Source organism: Antechinus flavipes, chromosome 5 (genome assembly GCF_016432865.1).
Source record: "Antechinus flavipes isolate AdamAnt ecotype Samford, QLD, Australia chromosome 5, AdamAnt_v2, whole genome shotgun sequence".
Lineage (NCBI taxonomy): Eukaryota > Metazoa > Chordata > Mammalia > Dasyuromorphia > Dasyuridae > Antechinus > Antechinus flavipes.
The window spans coordinates 210,155,446-210,180,339 of record NC_067402.1 but is presented as its reverse complement, the minus strand read 5'-3'; the positions used below and the strand labels follow the sequence as shown (position 1 = coordinate 210,180,339).

At 37.3% G+C, this 24,894-nt stretch overlaps 1 protein-coding gene across 3 annotated transcripts in view; it reads left to right on the top strand.

Annotated features, from left to right (window-relative positions):
- Positions 1-17,206: 17,206 nt before the first annotated feature.
- The window catches only part of RASSF3 (Ras association domain family member 3), a 91,493-nt gene continuing 83,805 nt past the window's right edge, over positions 17,207-24,894 (top strand). Inside the window, exons 1-2 of one of the 3 annotated variants that reach the window (XM_051963720.1) lie at positions 17,207-18,301; positions 21,047-21,175. In XM_051963720.1, coding sequence (XP_051819680.1) covers positions 18,173-18,301; positions 21,047-21,175 — 258 coding nt within the window. In that variant the 5' untranslated portion in view covers positions 17,207-18,172. Of the gene's footprint in view, positions 18,302-20,718; positions 20,924-21,046; positions 21,176-24,894 lie in introns of those variants that run through there. The other 2 variants (XM_051963721.1, XM_051963722.1) reach the window with 2 other exon arrangements.

Genomic DNA, 24,894 nt, shown 5'->3' with positions numbered 1-24,894 from the left:
CAGATGACCAGGCATTTAGGATACAATGATTACATATAACCAGACTAAAATAGCAAGGCACGACATAACTGAATTGCATTAACAGTTTCTATTGACCATTGCTCTGATCAGAAAGAGATCAGTTACAGAAGGAAAAATGCAAGAACATAACTATAACATAACATAAGCAGTTGAATTTTAACTGCTTATCAATTGTCTCAGTAACTGTCAGAGGGTGGAGCTTTAAAACTCCCAAATAGCATTAGCTAATTAACTCTAAGCCCAAAAACTTTTGCCTCCAATAACAAATTTCATTAATCAAATTTCTGATAAATCTTAAACAAAGATTTATCATAACTTTACAGTAATAACAGAAAGAAATTTTGTCTCAGTAAGTTCACAACTTAGAACAATTATCATATCTAGGTAGATGTTACATGAGTGAACATTATACATACAAATCATTTTGCTTTTAAAATACCCAATACATAGAAAAATATCCCAAATTGCATATTGTCCATAACAAACATTTTCAAAAGGACAAAGAAAAAAAACTATTATGTTCAGAGGCCCTTTAAATAACCTCAGGATGACCCAATACAATCAATTTAAACTTATACAAAAAACCCAATTCCACATAAAAGAATTCAAGAAGGTTTTTTTTTTTTTGTTTGTTTGTTTTTTTTTTTTTTTTAACATAGCAATTAAACTAGAAATCCTCGGACCAAAGTATGGATCACATTTATGACCATATCTCTTAACCAAGAAAACCTTTATGAAGAAACAAATATTCAATCAATTAACCTAAAAGTAAGCATGTCCTTAAAAATCACAGTTTGCTGCACTGGCTGTAATCAGTTAAGAAAAAAACGGCAGGAACATACTCAGCAGGGTGAGGGGAGGAGAGGATTCCATATGGCCATCCTTCCTCCACTCCTGACCCCCTAGAAAAAACTTCCCTCAGGTTCCCCACTCGATTTCCTACATGGGAATCCTTTTCAAGATTTAGCCCATCAGTTTCCCAAGATCAGGTTTCTTCCCAAATCCACCCATTTCCAACTTTCTCTTTCTCTCTAGCTACATACTTAAACAATCTCCTTAAAGAACTTTTCTACCTAGATGCTCCTTTAGTATAGTAGCAGAAGACAGTGAGGGTGCATGGCTCCCTCCCCCACCTCTTCACCTACTCCCAAAAGTCTTTCACCTTCCTAAAACCATGCAAACCTCTAATTTCCCTACAAATCAGTCCTTCCTAAATCACCTGCATTCCTCTTTCCTTTTCCCTTCAAAAACCTGTAAGATTCACACTATTGTGAATAGCCCAAACCTCCAAAAACCCACACATGTCCAGCAGAGCTGGTTTTAAAGTATTAACTTATGTTAACAAATTTCAGAAGGTAACAAACTGAATCAAACTAATACAGCTGTTTTTAAAAGTTTTTTTTTCTTTCTTTTCTACCACATTTCTTCTAACAGGTATTAGCATCTTATCTTCAGAGCTTTTTATTGCCCAGGCCAGGCTAAACTTGAATTTTATTGCTCTTTACTCTAGTAGGCTTTTCCTTAAAAAAGTTTAAAATCACAAGCAAATTTTCCTTAATCATTGTTCTTAAAACTTAACAAAGCTTTTACATCAGCAAAAACAGACTAGGGGCTTTTTCCAGGATTCCCCACCCTCAGAGAGAAGTTTGTTTCACCTTGAAAATTCTGTGAACTTCCAAGGAAGCCCATTTAGTGCTTTTCTCTGCCTTCACAGAGAATGCCTAGATATTCCATTCAAACTTCTTTCCTTCAAAATGTTAGCACCTGCTCTTCTATATATATTTTTTTAACTTTCCGAATTTTCAAATCCCTTTCAATCTATTTTTTTTTTTCATTTCCTTTTTTTTTCTTCCTTTCTCTCCCTTTTCTCCCTTTTTCTCACAGGCTGCTGCAGTCAGCCAGAGACAGAGAAAGAGAGAGAAAGATTTTTCAAACTTCTTGATATTTTCTAAGCCTGCAACACAGAGGCTGAATCCTTATCTCTTACAAGCTTATTTTAACTTTTAACACAGACACACACAAACAAACATGGAGCTCCAATTTACTATGCACAGTTGCAATGTTGTTTTCCAACCAACAACATAACAGACAAACCACACAGAACATAGAACATATATCACACAGACTACACAGTTACAACATTAAGCAAACATATACCCAGAGGCTATTTTCCAGCGTCCCAGAAAATACCTGTCTCAGAATTTTTAAACCCGTCGGTATTTATTCTGAGACCACAGGTTGCTAGCAACAGAACAGAACAGAACCAGAACCAAAACCAGACAGACTTACTCTCCCGAATGCCGAATCAAATGCCGAATCGATTTCGTTGTCCACTGTAGGCCAGACTGAGGCTGAAGAACCGCTTCCTTTTCCTAGGAGGCTCTGGGGTAGCCAGAGTGCTGGTCTTTTCTCAAGGAACAGACCCAGGTCCTGAGCCCCCCTCAGGCCTAGGTGGAGACCGGGAGGTCTCTAATCTCTAATCCAGTTCTCAGTTTCTATTATCTCGGTGGAACCTCCAAATTGTAATGCCGGAGAAACTGAGGCAGGAGAGAGATTAGAGAGTTTTTAATATTTTATTAATGGGAGAGTAAGATTGACTGGAAAGGACTCTTGTCTCAGATTATCCAGTCAGACAGAGATAAGTATACTGGGACCAAGGAATCCATATTGGTCCCAGGGCTGGAGGACCCAAAGAATCCAGCGTCCAGCATACACCTGCCAGACGCCATTCTCCAGCAATGAATGGAAGAACAACAACTTCTTAAATACCTTTTTGGAGACAAAGAAGAGAAAGGGAGGGAAAGTTTTTTTTATCAGGGAGAGGAAGCCATAAAACCTAAAAATTCCAGAGACAAAGAAGTAAAGATATCATGGGTTGGTCTTGGAATATTCTAAAGGAATATTGTAAATCCATAAAAGAGTCAGGAGAGCTACTCTTTTATCTTGCTAATTTACAACCCGAGAGCGAATAATCCTTAGTTTTACTGGGTCAGAGACAGAACAGTTAAGGAAACTGAGACAGGGAAACTGAGTCAGGACAGTTAAAGAAAACTGTGGCATAACACAAAGGAGAGAAGAAATCATCTATAAGATTATGAATTTCTATTACATAGATTTTAGTTTTGAAAATATCTAAGATTTTTAAAAAGAAAGTATATAAAATGATCAACTGTGATGAAATTGATTCTTTTCAACAATGAGATGATTCAGGCCAATTCCAATAGATTTGTGATGGAGAGAGACACTGCACCCAGAGAGAAGACTATTGGGACTGAATTGGATCATAAATAGTATTTTCACTTTTTTGTTGTTCGCTTACTTGTTTTTTTTTTTCTTATTTCTAACCCCCTTTTGATCTGATTTTTCTTGTGTAGCATGATAAATGTGAAAATATGTTTAGAAGAACTGCACATGTTTTACTATATTGGATTACTTGCTGTCTGGAGAGGAGGGGAAGTGGAGAGAGAAAGAAAAATTTGGAACACAAGATTTTGCGGGGTAAATGTTGAGAATTATCTTTGCATATATTTTGAAAAATAAAAAGCTATTATAAAAATTAAATTAAATTAAGAGCAGAAAAAAGAAAGTATACAAGAAGTTGAACATGATTATTCCAAAGCTGTGCTGTCTATGTCTCTCCCTCTGAACTTTTTGCTATTTTTTTATATATTTAAAAAGATGTTTCATGGATGATCCTTTCTTCTTTTTTGGGCATCTTTGTCACAAATTCCATTCTTTTCTGATATTTTCCTTCTACTCTCCATTTCCCCAAAACAAATGCAAATACTTTCTTATAATAAATAAGCATAATCAAGATAATTGTATAAATATGTTTATATATATTGGATTTATGGATATCCATATATGGATATAATATCTTTATACATAAACATGTATAACATATATTGCATTACCTGCCAACTAGGGAGAGTGTAGAGGGAAGGAGAAGAAAATTTGGAACACAAAGCTATGCAAAGATCAGTGTTGAAAACTTATCTGTCCATATGTTTTGAACATAAAAAGCTTTAATAAAAATAAATAAGCATAACCAGGCAAAACAAATTAAATCCTGCCCATATCTTGCCCTTAACAGAGGACTCACAACAACATGAATTTGACAGTGAACTTTGTCCATTTGATGATATGACCCCTTTTTAATAGTCAAGATTAAGAACAGAGAAATCAGCTAGTAGGATGACAAAGTGTTTAGAATTGACAGGATATGTGTAGTAAAAGGGAAATTGGGGCACAGAATCAAGGATAAAAGACACACTAGATATAAACTGAATAAATTTCTGATGAAAACTATGAAGTCAGGTAGAACAGGAATAATGACTATAGAGAACATGCAGAATGGACTTGAGACTATGGTAAGGACAACAAAAGGTGAAGGGGTAGTGAGGCAGTGGGAAAGACAGAAGGAAAGGAGATTTTGATCTAAGAGATGGATATTGGAGTTAAAAATCATGGTGATAACAAAACTGTGGATGGTAATAATATTCAAGCTATGAAGACTGAAGAGGAGTAGAAATGTGAGTCATGGGAATTTAGAAGTCTGATGAACTTTTTGATGGGACACCAGACTTTTTATTAAAAAACCCAGATATAAAGACACATATTGGGGTGCAGAGGAGGGCCCTGAAGGAGACATTAATCTCTTTAACGATATATTAAGAGGGAGAATGGCCTAAAAGCTGGTAGATCACAACTGATATAGGCCTATTTTCCTTACTTGCCTTGAGACCACCTAAGGTCAGGCTTGTAGAATACTATCTTCAAAATAAGAAAATACAATGCAGTTGCTTCAACTTGTATGTTACTTTGTAGAAATTCTTGCATTAGACATGAATAAACTAGTACTTTAATGAAGGGAAAATGTTTGTTTACAGAGGAAAGTCAGCCTCCTTGAAGAGAAATCCACCTAATTAGCATTTAGATCTAAGTACCGCTTTTGAAAATGTTGGATAATTCTAGATCTTTGCCAGTATAATCTTAACATTAACTCTCTGCCTTTTTTTAATGGAAATTTGGAATTCTACTTTGATCTCTTTTGCTTATAAAGTTTATATTTTCATATGGATGTATATGCATTCTATTTATTTATTTGTTTATATATATATCGCTGTTAATTGGCTCAGTGGATAAAAGAATGAGTCTAGAATCAAAAAGACCCAATTTCAAATTTGGCCTCAGAAATTTACTGGCTATTTGATCCTGGACCTGTTTGCTTTAATCTGCTAGAGAAGGAAAGGCAAACACGCTAATATTTTTGTCAATGAAACCCCATAGATAGTATGTTCCACAGGGTCACAAAGAGCTGATATTTTTGTCAAGGAAACCCCATAGATAGTATGTTCCACAGGGTCACAAAGAGCTGGACAGACTAAATGGCTCAACAATAACATATATAGTTCCTTATTTTAGTTGTGCTTAAATTTTCATGTGGAAATTGTATAATGTGTATTTTTGCCTACAATTGTACTTTTACAATACATTGAGTATAACAGGACATATAAAGAACTGCCCTGCCTGCCTCTAACTAGGGGTTAGCTTGGCACTTGGACATGAGGAAGCTACCAGCTGCTTCTGGCCAGCCAGGGCTGAAGAACTCAGGTGTTGTGGAGATTATGAAGCAATTTTCTTATTGATCATTGAGGAGGAAAAGATGATGACTCAGTGGATCTCTAAAACAATGTGATTTTTGTCTCTCTTCTACTTCATTTAACTTATCATGTGCTGTTAGGTATCTTAAGTACTCAATCTTCTAGAAGGTTGCCTCTTAAAGCACCATCATTTTAGAGTTTGCAGGACGATTGAATAGGCAGTTTACATTTCCTCTAAGCTAAACTGTCTAAAGAGTTCTCTATCATTTCTAATAAAGCCAGTTAGAAGTTGACTTTTCTCCTCTATTGGTGGTAATCTGTCCAGTGTACCAACTGCTTGCCACTCAGCTCAGATTTGGAATAAAATTCTAAACTCAAGATTTTTTTTTTATTTTTTTTTTTAATAAATTTTATTTTATTTAATAATAACTTCGCATTGACAGAATCCATGCCAGGATAAACTCAAGATTGATTAGATCCATCCATCTCAAGATCACTGTTCAGTCACTTATACTCAAACCACAACAAATGCAGCAGAGTCAGCCCCAAACACAGCTAATTTCAAAGAGATCATGCACTTCAGCTGCCATCTACTTATAGCTAGACGGTGCTACAATGGTTGCCATGCCAGACTCATCTTCTTGAATTCAAAGCTGGCTTCAGACATTTACTAGTAGTGTGACCTTGGGCAAGTCACTTAATCCCATTTGCCTTGGTTCTTTCATCTGTAAAATGAGCTGGAGAAGAAATGGCAACCCATTCCAGCAACTCTGCCAAGATAAACCCCAACTGGGGTCATGGAGAGTCAGACGACTGAAAAATGACCGAACAAAAACAATTTTTAGCACATGGCAATAATAATTGATATTTCTGTTGGGTTGGTGGCCACTTGCCTTATCCCTGAAGGGAACACTACTTGCCATAAGAAGATTCAACATTAAAAGAGATGCAGGGATGGAATCATTCCTTTTTAAAAGATGTCCTCAGTCAGCTACATGTGGCCAGCCAGTGGGCAAGGGAAGTAAGAAATGGGGAAGGTGGGATGGCAGTAAGAAACTAAGTATTTATATAGTTACTCTGTTCAAAATACTACGTTAAATGTTTTACAAATATTACCTCATTTGATTCTTACAATAGCTGTGAAGTTAAATAACATTTTGCAGTTGAGGAAACTGAGGCAAACAGAAATTAAGTAACATTTTACATTTGAGGAAATTGAGGCAAACAGAAATTAAGTAACATTTTACATTTGAGGAAATTGAGGCAAACAGAAATTAAGTAACACTTTACATTTGGGGAAACCAAGGCAAACAGAAATTAAATAACATTTTACAGTTGGGAAAACTGAGGTAAACAAGTTAAATAACATTTTATAGTTGGTGAAACAAATTAACATTTTACAGTTGAGGAAACTGAGGCAAACAGAAGTTGAATAACATTTTAGAGTTGAGGAAACTGAGGAAACAAATTAACATTTTACAGTTGAGGAAATTGAGGCAAACAGAAGTTAAATAACTTTTTTGTTATTTATTATTATTTTTAATAACTTTTTATTGACAGAACCCATGCCAGGATAATTTTTTACAACATTATCCCGCACTCTCTTCTGTTCCAATTTTTCCCTTCCCTCCCTCCACCCCCTCTCCCAGATGGCAAGCAGTCCTATACATGTTAAATAGGTTACAGTATAGCCTAGATACAATATATGTGTACAGAACTGAATGGTTTTCTTGTTGCCCAGGGAGAATTGGATTCAGAAGGTAAAAATAACCTGAGAAGAAAAACAAAAATGCAAATAGTTTATATTCATTTCCCAATGTTCTTTCTTTGGGTGTAGCTGCTTCTATCCATCCTTGATCAAGTTAAATAACTTTTGACAGTTGGGGAAACAAATTAACATTTTACAGTTGAGAAAACTGGGGCAAACAGAAGTTCATTTTACAGTTGAGGAAACTGGGGCAAACAGAAATTGAATAACATTTTACCGTTGAGGAAACTGAGGAAACAAATTAACATTTTACAATTGAGGAAACTGAGGCAAACAAGTTAACTAGTCCAGGGTCACACAACTAATAAGTATTTGGGATCAGGTTTGAATTCAGGTCTCTTTGACTCCAGGCCCAGACATCTATCCATCTAGCTGTTTAGTGCTTCATCCTCCCTAAAGTGCCCAAGAATAGAGCAAGCACCCATAGTTGACCAGAAGGCAAGATCCCATATATACCCTGTTATATATGAATACAATGACAGTTGTTTTTTTTTTTAATATCTGTCCTCTTCCTTTAGTAAAACTATAGTCTACTTACTCTGTACATATGTAACAACACACATAGAATTTTAAATTACTTGTATTGTTTTGCTCATCTTAAATTGATTCCTGTCCTGTAAGCTCCATTGTTGTATTTCTTCTTAGGTTTCCATGAGAAAAGGAATTGTAAAAGATCCATGTATACTTTGCTAAGCTCACTATCAGCAGATAGTGCTAGGGTAGCCACTGGCAACTTATTGCTGCCTCTTGCCTTAAGAGAACCAGTTCTGGACCTTGGTCTTTGTTTGATCAAAGCCAGCTTCTCAGCTCTTTTTCAGAACACAAGAGATTGTGCTTTTGAAGCCACTGCCTTTTTTACTTTCACTCTTTTCTGAAGATAGTAAATCTTCTACATTAAAGCAGCAAGCTTCTTGACTTCCCTTGTCCCCATCCCTGCTTGGCAACGTAGGTTCAGAAATCTGTCATATCTATTCCCTAATTACTTTTCCCTATATCACCAGACTCTGAGACTGTAACTGGATGCCTGGTTCTGACATCTGCTGCTCCTTCTGTTTTTGTTTTTCTTTCTTTCTTTCTTTTTTTTTTTTTTTTGTTACTGCTTATGTTTTATTGATGTTTAGGGTTTTGTTTTTTAATTTCAGTCACTTCTCAATAAGCCCCCACCTTAGTAGAATCCTCCCTTGTCATCAAGGGGAAAAGTTAGGCAAAACAGATACTTTAAATGTGTCCAACAGTATAGGCAACATTATATAGCTATAGTTTACAGCCTCTAAAGAAGAAAAGGAAAAATGCCTAATTGATCACTAGAATCAAGATTGGTTACTGCTCTCATTTGAATTCTGATATCTTTTTTTTTCCTTTCTATTTTTGCAGACACTCACTATATTGTTTTTGTCTTGATCTTACCTAATTTACTCTTTTTCAGTTTATACAATTCTTCCCAAGCTTTTTTGAATTTTTCATGGTAAAATAATATTTCATTATGTTCATGTATCAACAATTTCCAATTTACTTTCCAATCTATGAGTACCCACTTTGCTTCCACTTTTTATTATTGTTGACAGAAAACAAAAAGTGATACTATGAATATTTTGATATTTATGGGACTTTCCTTCTGTAAAGGAAAGATTTATGCCCAATAATCAAGTTAGGAAAGTTTTAGTCACATTTTGTACATCATAATGCTTGGGAACTCCAAAATTCCTTTATCCAATCATATTCCTTCATTCTATTTCTCCTTAAGCTTTAGGAATCACATTATTCTTTAATTTAATAACAATTTCTAATCCCATTACCCCTCATTCCTTCCCCTGGCCATCAGTCATGCTCTATGTTCTCCTCCCTTCCCAGTCTTAAAATTTTGGAAAATCAATTCAATATTACAATATCCTCTATTAACTAATCTTATATTCTTTGTTGTATCATCATGCCCAGTCCTGGATTATTATTGAAAGGTAACTGGGTGGCACAGTAAGCAATATGGTAAACCCAGATTCAAAATAATAAATTCAAATCTCTCCTCAAACTCTTACTAGTTGTGTGATTTAGCTTTGGGTTACTTTAGCTTCTCATTTATAAAATAGGGATAATAATAAACCAACTCCTACGGTTATTGAGAGAATAAAATAAGTTAGTATTTATAAAATGCTTTACAAATCTTAAAGAACCACATAGATTCTAGCTCTTATCTCCATTATATCCCATCTTTGTATATGTGGTAATTGGACCTATTATACATTTTTGTTATCTAATCTTAACTGTGACTCCTTGCAGCAAGGCACTAATTCTCCTCCCCAAGCAATTCTCAACCTCATTCTGCACAATGTCTCTTCCAGACCTTCATAGCACCTTTCATTCTCAACTGAGAACATCACCTCATATACTTTCACTAAGAAAATGGAGGACATTTGTTGAGTTGCCTCTATTCTGGAGTCTTGCTCTATTCTCTCAAAAATTTCTCTTGGGTGATGTTACCAGCTCCTAAGGATTAGTAATCATCTTTACATAGGTGATTTTTAGATCTGCAAATAGACCCCAGTTTTTCCCTTAAGTGCGCTTATAATCAGCTGCCTGCTAGACATTTTGAATTGGATCCAAATATATCCAAAACAGAACTCATCTTTTTTCCCAAAAATCATTTCTTTTTTTTTTTTTTAAAGAACTTTTCTATTGCTTTTGAGGGCACCACAATATTTCCAGTAGCTCAGGTTCATCCTCAATCATCAATCTCACTGTATACCCAATTGGATGGTAAATCTTGTCATTTCTATCTCTACATCCCTTGGATATGTCTCTTCACCACTCACACAACTACTTCAGTGTCATCATTTCTTGCCTAGACTATTGCAATGGTCTCTAATTGGTCTCTTTCCCTCAATTCTCTCCCACTTCAATCTATCTTTCACTTAATAATCAAAGGGATTACTTTAAAGCTCTGATCTGAGCTAACCTTCACCAACACAATTAAGACCAGCCGCTCCATCTAGGATCAAATATAATCTCTCCTATTTGTCATTTAAAGCTTTTCACAATCTGATGCTTTCCTAGCTTTCTAACTTTAAACTTTTCTAATACTAAAATACCACACCACCACTACTACTATTATTTCTTACAACTACTACTACTACCACTACTACCACTATTATCCTTTCCTTTTCTTTCCTTCCCTCCCTTCACGCCTCCTTTCCTTTCTTTTCTTTCCTTCTTTTCCCCTCCCTTCTTTTTTCCTTCTCACCTTTCCTTCCTTTTCTCTCTTCTTCTCTCCCCCTTTTTCCTCCTCTCCCCTCTCCTTCTCCTTTTCCCCCTCCTCCTCCTCTCTTCCCCCTCCTCTTCCTCTTTCTTTTCCATCTACTCCTCCTCCTTCTCCTCCTCCTCCTTCCCCTTCTCCTCCTCCTCTCTTCCTCCTCCTTCTCTGCCTCAGCCTTATTGATTTCAATATCCATGTTTTTGCATTGTATGTTCCCAGAGCCTGAAATGCTCTGCTTCCTAACTTCTGCCTGATTCCTTTGAGACTATTCAAATACCATCTCCTGTAGGAGACCTTTTGGGGTTCTCCCAGCTACTGGTGCCATTCTCTCTACACTGTAGCTATCTTGTATATACTGATTTATGTGTACAGGTTGTCCTTGGTGCAGTTTTAAACTTTAATATCTTAATTAAATTTAAGCTTTAATAGCTTCAAACTGTACTAAAACTTTTGGTATTCCTTACATGCTGTTTTTCAATAGCTGTAAATTCCTTGAAAGATTTGGTTTTGATTTTTCTTTCAATCTCTTGCATTTAGCACAGTTTCTGCTACACAATAATCACTTGATGGATTTTTGTTGATTAATTTATTGCCATTTGTCTTACTGATGCACTTTAAGCACCACTGGAACGTTCCATCTTCCTTACAGCTGAACCAGCCTATATATAGGGTGTTCCAAAAAAGTTACTGCAGCTTTTAGGCTGCAGTTTTAATACCTTAAAATAGCATCAAGACTTTTGGGATATTCTGAATGCTCTCTCCAAGGAATGTGAGTTCCATGATAATAAAGACTGATTTGCTTTTTTCAATGTTTAGAATAATATTTTACAATTTTTAAAAACTCATTCATCCATTGCCTAACTCTTTGTTATTTAATTATTTGAATCATGTCTAACTCTTTGTGAACCTTTTTTTGCGGTTTCTTGACAGAGATATTGGAGTGGTTGCCATTTCCTTCTCCAGCTCATTTTACTACTGAGGAAACTGAGGCAAACAAGGATTAAATGACTTGCCCAGTTATATAATTAGTATCTGAGGTTAGATTAGAACTTGAGAAAATAAATCTTCCTGATTCCAGGCTTGACTATCTATTGTGCCACCTAGTTGTCCTTGCCACTATATTATACCATTTAATTCTTTTCATTTTATATTTATTTTGTATTTACTTATATTTATATATGCTATATATAAGACACTAAGATCTCTGAGTAGGAGAATTTTCATTTTTTTGGTATTTGTTTTCCTAGAGTCTAATACAGTGCCTGGCACATAATAGTGCTTAATAAATGATTGATGTTCCATGAATTTAAAAGACCTAAGGAAAGTGCCATATAGGGGAAGACTAGTGAGTTTGGAAGACAGCTCTAGATTCAAATTCTTAATCTATGGTGTAGTTCCTGTCTTTCACTTTAGGCAAGTCACTTTCATTTCATTGGGTCATTGGGTGCAAAGAGATAAGATTCGATGATCTCTCAAGTCCCTTTTCTAGTACAAAATTCTATGATTTGTCCAATAGTATAATTGAATCTGTGTTTTTAGAAAGGCATTTAAAATTAAAATTCACATTTGCATATTTTAATGCAAGTTTTAATACATTCTCTCTCTTATATATACCAGTCGGTGGGCGAGCAGTGTCTATTAAGAAGTCTAGAACACTACTGTCTTGTTCTATTGCTTGGAGCTTATAGAAAGAAGTGTCCCACTCATCATTCCTATCCTGTGGTTGACAATTACTCCTTTCAAAGCTGAACATGTTTGTAATGAATTTACTGTATTTATTCCACCATCCCAGTTACTGTACTTTGAATTATAAAAAGGTCTTGCTGATTATGTAATATTATATTTCAAATGATTATGCATATAATAACTTCATTAATGACATTAGGTGAAAAGCCTTAATCTTGAAACTGTGAAGATTTAGATAGTATATTCTACAATATTAAAAAGTATGTTTTTATGGAACCTTGCTAGGAAAGAATAACAGAAATAGGATATATTTTGATTTTCCTGATAGACTTTTAAATCTTCCAATTTTTCCTTCTAAAATATGTATACATACACACACACACAAACGTATGTGTGTGTATATTTATGTGTGTCTGCATGTGTGTATAAAAAATGAACATGAATTTGAACAGACTTCAAAAGATGGAGGATAGATGAGCCTGTTAAGTCACAAAAAGTGACACTATTGAACGACTGAACAACACAACAAAAAGAAATATGTGTGTGTGTATTATGTATCTATCTATATATGTATATCTATCTATCTATGAATATATATATAGAGGAGAGAAACAAAGAGAAAAAGAGAGGAAAGATGCCTCTAATTCAAAGATCTATTCTGCCTTTCTCTTTTAGTTGAAGTTCACTATGTTGACAGATGTAATTCAAGGAAAGACCCATTTATTTATAGAATCAGGAGATCTTTTAAAATGATTTTGTTTGCTTAATCTCTTGTGACAAGTTCTCCTTGTCCTCCCCCCCCCCCCCCCCCCCAAAAAAAAAGTATTCAGGATTTGTTTATTTAACAGATTTACTCTGGGTGGAGAAATTTCCTTCTTTTCATCCACAACAACAAAAAAAAGCCCTCTAAATTACTATTTTAAAATGAAATGTACATAAAAGAAAGTTTTTAATAAGGATTACATTAATGAAGGAATGTAAAACAAATCTATAGAGGAAAAGTATATTTACTCCATTCTCTCCCCTCTCTTCTCCCCTGAGGGTTGAGGTACAGAGTCAAAATAAGAGATGTTACTTGAAACAAAAACAGTTGCTGGGTGGATGGTGGCAGGTTAAGGGTGGCTGGTCCAACCATGAGCAGAGTGTCCCTGGCATAGGGGTCACCTATTCCCCAAGTATTCCAGTAATTCCCAATATAGCTTAGAGAAGGTGGTCAGCAAGAGGAACCCATGAGGCAGTGGGCACAGGCCTGCGAAGGCTGATGAAGCACAAAGCACAGACACATACCTTACCCCCCACATATACACCTATACATATGTAGTCTAACCGTGTCATAATAGAGATGAGAAAATTTTACTTGTCTCAGGGTCCTTCATATGTAAATGACTGAAGTCTTCTCTCTCAGGGTTAGGCTAGAAATTCATATCTTTTTTTTTTTACTTTTATTTTTATTTCATAGCTTTTTATTTACAAGTTCTATGCATGGGTAATTTTACAGCATTGACAATTGCCAAACCTTTTGTTCCAATTTTTCCCCACCTTTCCCACACCCTCTCTCCTAGATGGCAGGATGACTAGTAGATGTTAAATATATTAAAGTATAAATTAGATACATAATAAGTATACATGACCAAACTGTCATTTTGCTGTACAAAAAGAATCGGACTCTGAAATATTGTACAATTAGCCTGTGAAGGAAATCCAAAATGCAGGCAGGCGAAAATATAGGGATTGGGAATTCAATGTAATGGTTCTTAGTCATCTCCCAGAGTTCTTTCGCTGGGCATAGCTGGTTCAGTTCATTACTGCTCCATTGGAACTGATTTGGTTCATGTCATTGCTGAAGATGGCCAGGTCCATCAGAATTGATCATCATATAGTATTATTGAAATATACAATAATCTCCTGTTCCTGCTCGTTTCACTTAGCATCAGTTCGTGTAAGTCTCTCCAGGCCTTTCTGAAATCATCCTGTTGGTCATTTCTTACCGAACAATAATATAGAAATTTATATCTTAAAAATGAATTTCTAATTATAAAATTTCAGGCTATAAGGAGAGATTTTCTGAGAGCGGAAAGGGAACATTTCTCTAAGGCCTTAAACTGATCCTGAGTAGACATTTATTTGAAAATACTTTTATTTTGACAAATGAGAGTTCAAAATAAATTAAACCCTGGACCTCATTTTAAAACTGTCTTTTCCCACTCCAGCCAAAATCTATAGGCCAAGAATAGTGGTTGCAATAATAATTTTTTTGGTCAGGAACTGAGCAGGGCCCAAGGCAAAAAAGTATATTTATACCAAAGAGATCAAAGAAAGAGGAAAAGGACCTTTATGTATAGAAACATAATGGCAGCTTTTTATATTGAGGGAAAAACCCTGAAAACTAAGGAGATATCTGTCTTTGGAGGGATATCTCTGTAAATTGTGGCATATGAATGTGACGGGAATACTATGTGCTGTTAAGAAATGGTTATAATAGTAGTAATAACTAATATTTACATAGCACCTACTATGTGCCAAGTACTACTATGTGTTAAGTACTTTAAAGTTGTTATCTCATTTGACCCTCACAACCTGGGAAGGTAGGTATGCTAGTATTATTATTCCCATTTTACAGATGAGAAAACTGAGGCAAACCTCCGTTTAAGAGGCTCACAGTTAGTAAATGTCTGAGGCTCATTTTGGATTCGAGTGTGCTTGACTACAGGCCCTGTCCTCCATTCCTGTCCTACTTACCTGTCCAAAGGTAAAGAAATATTGGCTTAAGTGAATTAATGCTGATGCATAGTGACGTGCAGAGTGTGAACAGAACTGCAGAACAATTTATTTAGTTACAACATAGCAAAGACAAATAACTTTGAAAGACTTAAGAGCTTTAATCAACACAGTGACCAGACATGTTTCCAAAAGGCTCATGATAATGAATGCTACTCACTCGCTGAAAGAGAGGTGCACTAAGGTGCAGATTGAGAAATATTTTTTCTTACTGTGGCAATGCAAAAATTTATTTTGCTTGACTATATATATCTGTTATGACTCTTTCAAAAAAAATTTTTTTTCAGAGAGGGGAGAAAGGGAGAAAGAAAAAAAAGTTAGAAAAATATTTTCATGGAAATTAAATGTATTTAATAGATCTCTGGACCCATGTACAATGTATCCACAACAAATACTCTATTTTTAATTTGGGCAAATCTGACTCTGATAACTGTTCCTTATCACTTGTATCTGGGTAGCTTCTCAGACTACCTATCACCACTTAGATGAGGTAGAAGGTGGTATGGTGGCTAGAATGTTGGGCTTGGAGTTGGGGAGAGTGGAGTTCAAATTGGACCACAAAAACTAGCCATGTGATTCTTTGGCAAGTCACTTAGCCTTTGTCCCAGTTTTTTCAACCTTAAAATGAGGGTAAATAATGGCACTTACCTCCCAGAGATATTGGTTAAAATCACTAAATTCCTGCCTGGCACATAGGAGGGGCTTTTTATAGATGCTTATTGCCTTCCCTCCCTTTTTAGAGAGGAGACTGAACAGGGATAGGGACTGGATCTGTGATTTCCTGAGTACAGGGAACTCCACAATGAGAAAACTTCATCTACCCAGATAGGTTGGTAAGCTCTTTGAAGCTTAGTCCTGAGCATTGAGAAAGGGCTCGAGGGCCAATGTGTGTAAAAGGTGAACCTCTTGACACCAGTTTTTGCTGGCTTTGAGTTCCTAGCTCAGAACTCAATGATACTATTACTAATAACAATAGTGAAAATAGTCACAACATTTGTGTAGGGTTGTATTTTAACTCAATCCTCAAACACCCAGGGAGGCAGGTGCTATTATGTCCATTTTACAGATGAGTACACCGAGGCAGACAAATGTTTGTTAAAGCTACCTGTAGCCTGGGAATCACACAGCTTGTATTTATTTGAGGTAAACTTCCACTGTGCCAGCTCACAGTGTATTAAAAATAATAATTATCATTTGATTTTTTATTTTATTCATTTGCTAAGTTAAGATTCAGAAAAAAAACAAAGGACACAAAAGTGAATTTAGCAAACTTTTTTTTTCCGTGCAGAAAAATTCTAGCCTTTTCCTGATGTCACAATTGCTATTAAAAAAAAAAAAAAAAAGACCATGCAGAACTTTTGTTTCAATTGAAGAGTAATATTAGTTTTATTTTATTATTTAAAGCTTACATTTGAGGTCCCCCTTTTTCCCCCCTTTGAGCTTGAAGCTCAGATTAAAGGTCTTTTGGGATCTTCCTCTGATGGGGGCCCATATTCCTCCAACATCTCCCACTCCCTTGCCATCCCTAGCTTCATGTTGGTCCCTTGGCCGAGAATAAGAGACAGCTGCCTTGGTTCCGGACCACGGGTGCTGTAGTTCTCACCCCCACCCCCTAAGTCTGGCCTCCGGCCAGTTACTGATGGAAGAGGAGGAAGTTCAGCCTGCAACAGATTCAAGCAGGAAACTCTGGTCAAAGGAGGGGGGATGGGGAAAAGGGGTCGAGGGACAGAATAAGAAAGCTGGAAAGGGGTTCATAGCCTTGCTTCTGCAGAGAAGTAATTTGAGGTTCGTTTTAAATCTCTATAACAGGGGTTTTATCAATCTGGAATGCTTGTCTTTAAAAAAATATTTTTACAATTATTTTACTACCTGGCTTTTTACTAAAAAATGTAAATAAAACTAAGAATAGGGACTAAACTGTGTTTTGCTAACTAGTCTCCAACGTTTATTGCTCATTTTATTTTATGCATTTAGAGTAGTAATCCGAGAAATCACAGTTCATAGTCATCAGTATATAAAGAAAAGTTTAAAATTCTATGGTTTGAGACAAAAAAACTGTGGAATCTGCAGATTTGCATTTGTAAAGGAGGCCCCACATTAATAGTTAAGGGTATAAGCATTTATTAAGCGCCTTCTATATGCTAACCGTCGCGGATACATCAAAAGGCCAGTCCCTGCTTTCAAGGAGCTCACAGTCTACAGAGGGGAGACTACATACAAACAATTACGTACAAAGATATAGACAGAATAAATTAGCGCTCATTAACACAGGGAAGGGAGTGTGCTTTGGCTCACAAATTCCAGTCCTTTTCCCCGGCCCGTAGAAGCCTAAAAATGTGTGTGTTTGTGTCTAAAACGCCTGCAGGACCCTTACCCACGTGCAATAAATGGGGACTATTTCTTGAGCAGCTTCTATTCCTGTGGTGGGGTTTTCTGGGTGTTAAAAACGGCAAAAGAACAGAGAGGGTCAGAGTGACCCGGGGAGGTGGAAGGAGCCAGGACTCCAAGCCACCTGGAGACTGGACAGGTTTTCCCTCCGGTTTCCTAAAGGGAGTGGCCGATCCTAAAAGTCGGAAAGAGCCGGCCTAAATTCCCAAAGTTGCTGCAAAGAGACGGGGGGTGGGGGGAGTGGGGGGAGAGGACGGAAGAAGTGAGGGAGGCCGCCTCGCTGGGGGCCGGGGCGGGGATCTGGGGGGAAAGGGGTGTGGCGAAGGGGCTCGAAAGAGCGAGGGGGAGGAGTGGAAGGAGGAAGGAGAGAGGGCGGGGAGGACTCTGCCGGACTAGGCTTGGGAGGAGGATGGGCTAGACGGGGAAAGGAGGGCGGGAGGCTAGCAGTGGCAGGAAGCCGGGAGCGGGCCGGGGGCCAACCGCGGGGAAGCGAGCACAGGATCGAGCCTGGCTGTGGGGAGTTGCGGCGGCAGCGGGAGGCGGAGCCGGGGCTGCCTCCGCTGCTGCTGCCCCCCTGTCGGGGTGAGCCGTGGGGTATAGGGCGCCCGCCCCGGGTCTCCCTGCACTGCACCCCTGGGGCTGCAGCGGGCGAGGCTCCCTGCTCCCCCGGCCGCCGGGTAGATGACGTGGACCAGCAGCATGAGCAGTGGTTACAGCAGCCTGGAGGAGGACACGGAGGACTTCTTCTTCACCGCCCGGACCTCCTTCTTCAGACGACCTCCTCAGGGCAAGCTCCGCGCCGGCAAGCAAGTGAGTGGCGCCCCGGGAGGGGGGTTATTCGCAGGGGACGCACTAAGTGGGGGCGCGTGTGCTTCGCTCATACACAACACATGCCCAGGTCATAGGACATCCAACGGGGGACCTCGTGGACCATCTCCTGTCCTGAGGGTCTTCACCGAGTATCCGTGAACTTGGAAGGGAAAAAAAAAAGGACCTTAATTTTCACTCACCTTCGATTTCCTTCGTGATTCTCTGCGTTTTATTTTGTGCATATCTGAGGTGACTTTTCAGATTGCTTAAGGGTTTATGTAACCCGAGGTTAAGAATCCTTGACCTAGTCCTTCTTTTCTTCATTTTTTACAGCTGAGGAAACTGAGGTCCACAGATGAAAAAGGACCATGCTTCCTCCCACCCCTCTCCCCTCTTTTCTTTGTAAAACCCACAGTGCCTGGAGCACCGTAAGCGTTTAATCATTGCTTGTTGATTGACTCAAAAAATTGTGGAGCACTTTGAAAATCTTAAAAACAAAAACAAATTCCCCATAAAAATGCGCGCTGTTTGGAGGTGGGGGGATGTTTTCCCCGTAGAAAGGAAGGAGAAAGAAGGCTCTGCTGTTACTCCCCGCTGTCACCCTCTTACCATATGGTAACTACTGCTGTTGCCTTAGGGCAATGGGCTTAGACTGCAGCTCTAATGTTCTGTGGTAGGAAATGGGGGTGGGGGACGGCAGATAACCCAAAGTGGCGAACGTCCTAGGTCGGGGAGAGGAGTTGAGGGTTAGGTGGAGAGACTCTCCCTGGAGTTCCGTCCCTTGGTTCTCCAGCTACCTTCGAGAGCCCGGAATATTCAAATCAGTTCTGTTCACAAAGCACATAGTGAGCCCGCTGAGCTCTTTGGGAGCTAAGAAACCTGTTACCTGTCCCTTATAAGCAAACCTACGTGGGGCACAGCAGTTGTGACGAGTCTCTGTGTACTGTGATGTCTCCCTTTGTCACAGATTATGGCCCTAACATAATCTAAGGGTCATAACAGTAATGTCAATAACCCCCATGCGAAGGGAGATGGGTATTCTCCAACATAACTAAATTTGTATAGATCCACATTCTCAGAAGTTCTTCACTGGGTAAATTAATCCATTAATTAGAGTCAATTTAATTGGGAGGGAAAGTATTACCAGACTTTGCTAGATTTGGGTTAGGTTTCCAAGTCTGGGGCTTGAACTCGTGGGCCCTTGGACTCTGGGAGGGGCTGGGAAAAGCCCTACCAGCTGAACCATCCTTACAGCAGTCACATTAAAGAAGGTTGTTAGGGAACAAATTGTTGGTCCCCTTGGGAAAAAAACAAAACAAAACATAACCAGACTTAGTCCTGGAGGTTTTTTTAAGAGGGAGAAAATAGTTCAGGGGGCATGGGTGACGAGATAAAAATCACATTTTTTTAGTACCATGTAATCTCACTATCAGGTTTTAGTTTCCAGCTCTTGTTTTCATCTCAGTGCTTCTTTCTAAATCTAGTTTCTTGGGAAGCACACTGGTCACTTCCTCACCTTTATGGTTTAGAATGGCACTATATAAACTATATGTAAGGTAAAGGGGACTTGGTTAATGTAAATCTAGGCCCAAATCAGTAACATTTTCTCTCTCTAAATTTTAAACTCTTGGAAAGTACAAACTGTTTTTTACCTGTCTTTGAATTCCCTCTTCTTTATACTGGGCCTGCTACATAGTGTGGGTGCTTAATGTTTATTGAATGACTTTTCAAAACTTGTTGTCTGGATGTTCTCAGACTCTGGAGATATTCATTATTTAAATAAAATCTGTTTTAATGGAATAAGAATATTATGAAGATTGGGGCCAAGAGTAAGTATCTCCTTCACATTTTAGAAGCTTCAAAAAGCCAAGCAATAAGTGTTTCATCACCTAGAAAGGGGAAAAAAAAAGGACAGGGGTGCATCCCATTAGTCTGTTTGATTTCTTCTGGAGTCACATGAACTGTTTCCTTGATGATATCTCTAGCTTTAGGGTCCAACCTGGCTTGGCTTTTTTAGCCACCAAAGGACACACTTGTGTTGGGAGAAATTTTTGAGTTTTTTCCATCTTGATTTTCTCTTCTCTTTCCCCTCCCCTCATTTTTTTTCACTTGACCATTTTTTCTCCAGTATCTCTCTCCCTGCTTTTTCTTTCCCTTTTCTCTTACTTACTGTATTTTTAATACTAATATATTACTGCTAAAAGTGGCTTTTGGTGTAATGATTTAATTCCAGTAGTCAGGAAATCCCTAGAGAACAAAGAAAAAGCAAGCATTTATGAAGTGCCTACTGTGTTGCCAGACCTTGTGCTAAGTGTTTTGCAGATAACTTATTTGATCTCACAAAAAGCCTGGGTGGTAGGTGGGGACTATTATGACCCTCACTTTACATTTGAGGAAACTGAGGCATGGGGGGATTAAGTGATTTGCACAGGGTCCTACAAGTAAGTGGACTAGAGTGGATTTGAACATTCTTTCTAATGTGCCACCTTGATGTAAGGTAGTCTTGGGTCTTTAAGAGGAGAGATCCCTAAGGGGCCTATTGTCTTAGTTGAACTTGTATGGCCATATCTCCTTCAAGCATTGAAAAGGCATGTCATGAGAACCGTATACCATAATCAGCTGGTAGGTACCTATAGAAGAGTGTCCTAACTGAAAAGCTATGCAATAAGACTAAGGAAGTAAACATGTTTGTTCTGAAATCTAATTGGCAGCTCTCTTTTGTTTGTTTCCCCTTTCAAAATTGAGACTAAAAGGGGAAGTTTCACTCGGTCATGTGTGACTCCTGATAGTGTTTCCCCCTTTTGCTTGGAGAATTACTCAACTCTGACCGGATATCTCGATTTCATCTACTCACAACTGCCTGCTCTGTGCAAGGTACTGTATTAGATGCTGAGAATTAAATATATATGTATATATTAAATTTGATTATAATATTAAATACCAATATTATTTAAATGAGGTTGTTAATTTAAGTAATAATTAAAAATTTTACTGGGAAAAGAGGGATGTGATAAACCTATATCATTGCAATGACTTGGAATCTGGAGAACCTGGGTATGTAGACTGGCCCTGCCTCAGTTTATTTTATCTATACAATTAGGATTTTGAATTAAATAATTTCTTAAGATCTCTTACAAGCTTTAGAGATATGATACATAAGGAAGTAGGTAAAGTGCTTTGGGAAAATTTGAGGGATTTTTTTTTTTTTTTTCAGATTTAGGGGTAAGAAGACTTATGTGTTGCTTTTGCATTGTTGTAGGAGTAGCTAAGTAATATAGATAGATCATCTGGGACAGAAGAGGTGTCTCTTTCCATAAAAAATGTCTTTTATTTCTTAGGTGAGTCATTTTTAAGCATATGGTAGACAGGGTCAAAATCCACTGGACTTTTTCACATGATTGGTTAGATCTTATGAGATCACATGGTATCTTATTCCTTTAACCACATTTCCTGGAGAGAACAGTCACTGATCATATAAATGAATAATGGTTTTTATGTTGCTGCTTCTCTTTGCAAATCACTAAATCCAGGAGATATGATGTGGGGTATTGATGGAGGGCTGACCTTTGATGAAGTAAAACTTTGCTTCAAATCTTAACTCCTGGCTAATATTGGTTGGATGTTCCTGGGCAAGTCATTTAACCTGGAAACTCTCGATGCACTTAGGTTGTAAAGAAAGTGTCCACTGATAGACAAAGTCTCCTTACCTGGGCAATCCCAATTCCAATAAAATCAGAGGTCCCATTTCTGTTTAAATCCAGTAAGACTTAGATTTGTTTGGAAAGCAGTGACATGTAGAGCTTACAAAAAGAAGAGCTAAAAATATCTGATAGTTACTGGGTTTCTTTTTTAGACATTTTTAGTCAGTGTATGCCATGCTATAAATATTGTTTTCTGGGAGAAAAAAATATGAGATTAACCAAATGTTTTTAAATTAGCATACCCTCTTGCACCAAGCCCCAAACATCTCCTTGCTTTTTTTTCCCCCTTAAATATGGAACATTTTTTTTTTTTTTTTTTTTAAGAATCTCTTTCATTGTTGACTTGGCCAAAAGGCTGTTAGATAGATGCTTTCTCTTTAGAAGAATATGAAAGAACTCATGGATGCTGGGAGAGCTATGAAAGCTGTCTGCTCATGTATGCAGCATATCACTCACTGGAGTTAGCTTCAGTTTATATTTTTATCTTATTGAGGGGAAAATATAAATAGCAAGGAACAATATTTTTATTCTTATCCTTTTGTCTAACTGGGTCTTATATTAAGACCCAGCTCATCTTCTATCTTCCCTTTTTAAAGCCCTAAACTTCAACATCACTCATGCTACTGATATTCAACTGAACCAGTGGAATAATTATAGCACAAAAGGCCTACGATACGGTATTCTCTTCATCACATCAGAAGTCTTTTTTTTCGTAGGCTTCTTCTGAGCTTTTTACCTCTCAAGTCTTTCTCCTGCCTTAGAACTGGGAGGCTGCTGACCTCCTGTAGGAATTCTTGTAGGAATAACATACTTAAAGGTTGGGGAAAAAATAACAACATGGATTTATCATTTGACTCTCACAAGCAACTTTGTGTGGTTATATTACACCTATTTTACAGAAGAGAAAACTGAAGATGGGAGAAGATAAATAATGATAGTTGTTGTCCCAAAGGTGTTAGTGAAGTTTTAAGATTTGTATTTTTTGTATTTTAAGGAATGGAAATCTGTAGGAAAAAAGAGAACTGGAAAATTCTCAATGAGAAATTAAGTGGCTTGTCCAATGTCACACAGCTACACCAAATCTATCACTTGATACATTATTTCATTAGCTGCCATAGATTATATATATAATCATATGTGTGTGTATGTGTGTGTGTGTGTGTGTGTGTGTGTGTGTGTGTGTGTGTGTATAAGAGAGAGAGAGAGAGAAAGAAAATGATATATAAGGTGGCCCAGAAGTCAGCCTAATTAGTTATCGGAGGTCATTTCATTCCAACTCTTAGACTATAAATCTCTCAAAAGATGAGGAACCCCATCTTATATTTTAATGTCCATTTTGCTCTGTATGTTCCCCAGTTTGGAGTAAACAGCAAATGTTGAACGAATCTAAGAAAATTGCTTGGGCAAATAGACTTTGCAGGCTTCTCTTGTTTTAAGGTAGCCTAGCTTAAAAAAAAAAATTCTTTGCTTGCCAAATACAAATAAGGGTGTTACTTTTTACAAAAAGATAGCTTGCTTTTTCACAAAAGGATTCAACATAGGCTTCTTTTAAAGAGCTAGTTCTCATGTGCATTTATTTAAAGGATTTGATTTATCTCTAATTCTTTTATGTCTACAAAGTAAAATACACCTGTGATGGATGTGTTTGATTGGAAAATTTGGGTCTAAGCTGAATTTATGTAAGCTAGATTGCAGTTTTTTCCCTATTGACTTCCATTCTGAAATATAGTATAGTTTTTAAATTTAACTAGTACTTTTGTAGTACCTGTAGCAGTTATTCATCTCTTTTGTAAAAATTTTTTTTGTCCAGTGCCTAGCATACAGTAGGTATTGAATATATGTCTGTTGAATTAAATTTAATTACGAATATGATGATCTTTTTTTTTCACATCACAGTATTGAATGGAAAAATCTTTGAGATAAAATATCACTAATCCCTAAAGAGTTTGAAATTTCAAACTCCAACTCCTTAGGGAGTTGTGTATAAGAAGCTAAAGGATCTTGACCTTCATCAGAGAGGTCATTTTGAACCTTGATTTTCCTTCCTCCAAGCTCAGCAATCTATCCATACTATGCTAGCCAGGCTGCCTCAAAATTTCATTTCTCAAACTCAAAAAAAAAAAAAAAAAGTATACATATCTTGCCTACACTTAAAAATTGAAACCAGAAAAGTTTATTCCTCTGGGTCTACATGTCCAGAGAGGAAGATTTCTCTGGGGTTTTCCCAGGTTTTTAAAATTAGGCTGTATCTTTGGCTCTATATCAGGTTACACAGGAACCTGAAAATAATGCTGTTTCCTGGTCATTACTTGGGAGTTTGTGTTAGAGAATGCAAACTTCTAGTACTTTGGGGATTGAACCCTTCCTCTCCAGTCCTCTACTCTAGTGAGATCTCTTTAAAAACCAGAGCTCTCTCTTTAAAGACTGGAAGTATAGCTGTAGCGTCCAGAGAGTTTTATTTTGTGATTTCTCTTAATTGTTTAGCACTTCTGATTAGAGCTGCTCTAGTGACGCTGAATATTTTGTAGTCTTGGTATTTTGTTTTATGACGAAAGTTGGGTTTGGATTGGGAGATATCAAATGCCAGTAATGGTGATTTATAAATAAAGATTTCTACAGAGTAGGTTTACATTTCATCAGTCATGATACCATACACTCATTTTCTCATTATAGTTTTCAAAATACTCTACACATTTATTCCTTATCTTGATTTTCATAATATCCCTTTGAGATAGGGAAGATATTAGCCCATTTTGCAAATGGGAAAACTGAAGCTGGGACCTTTGCTTATGGCTAATACTAAGAAGTAGAGATGGGACTGAGATCTACGGCCGTTGACATCCACTTCCTCCAGTCTTAGGGAAATAGATTTAGAGCTGAAGTCATTTAGTT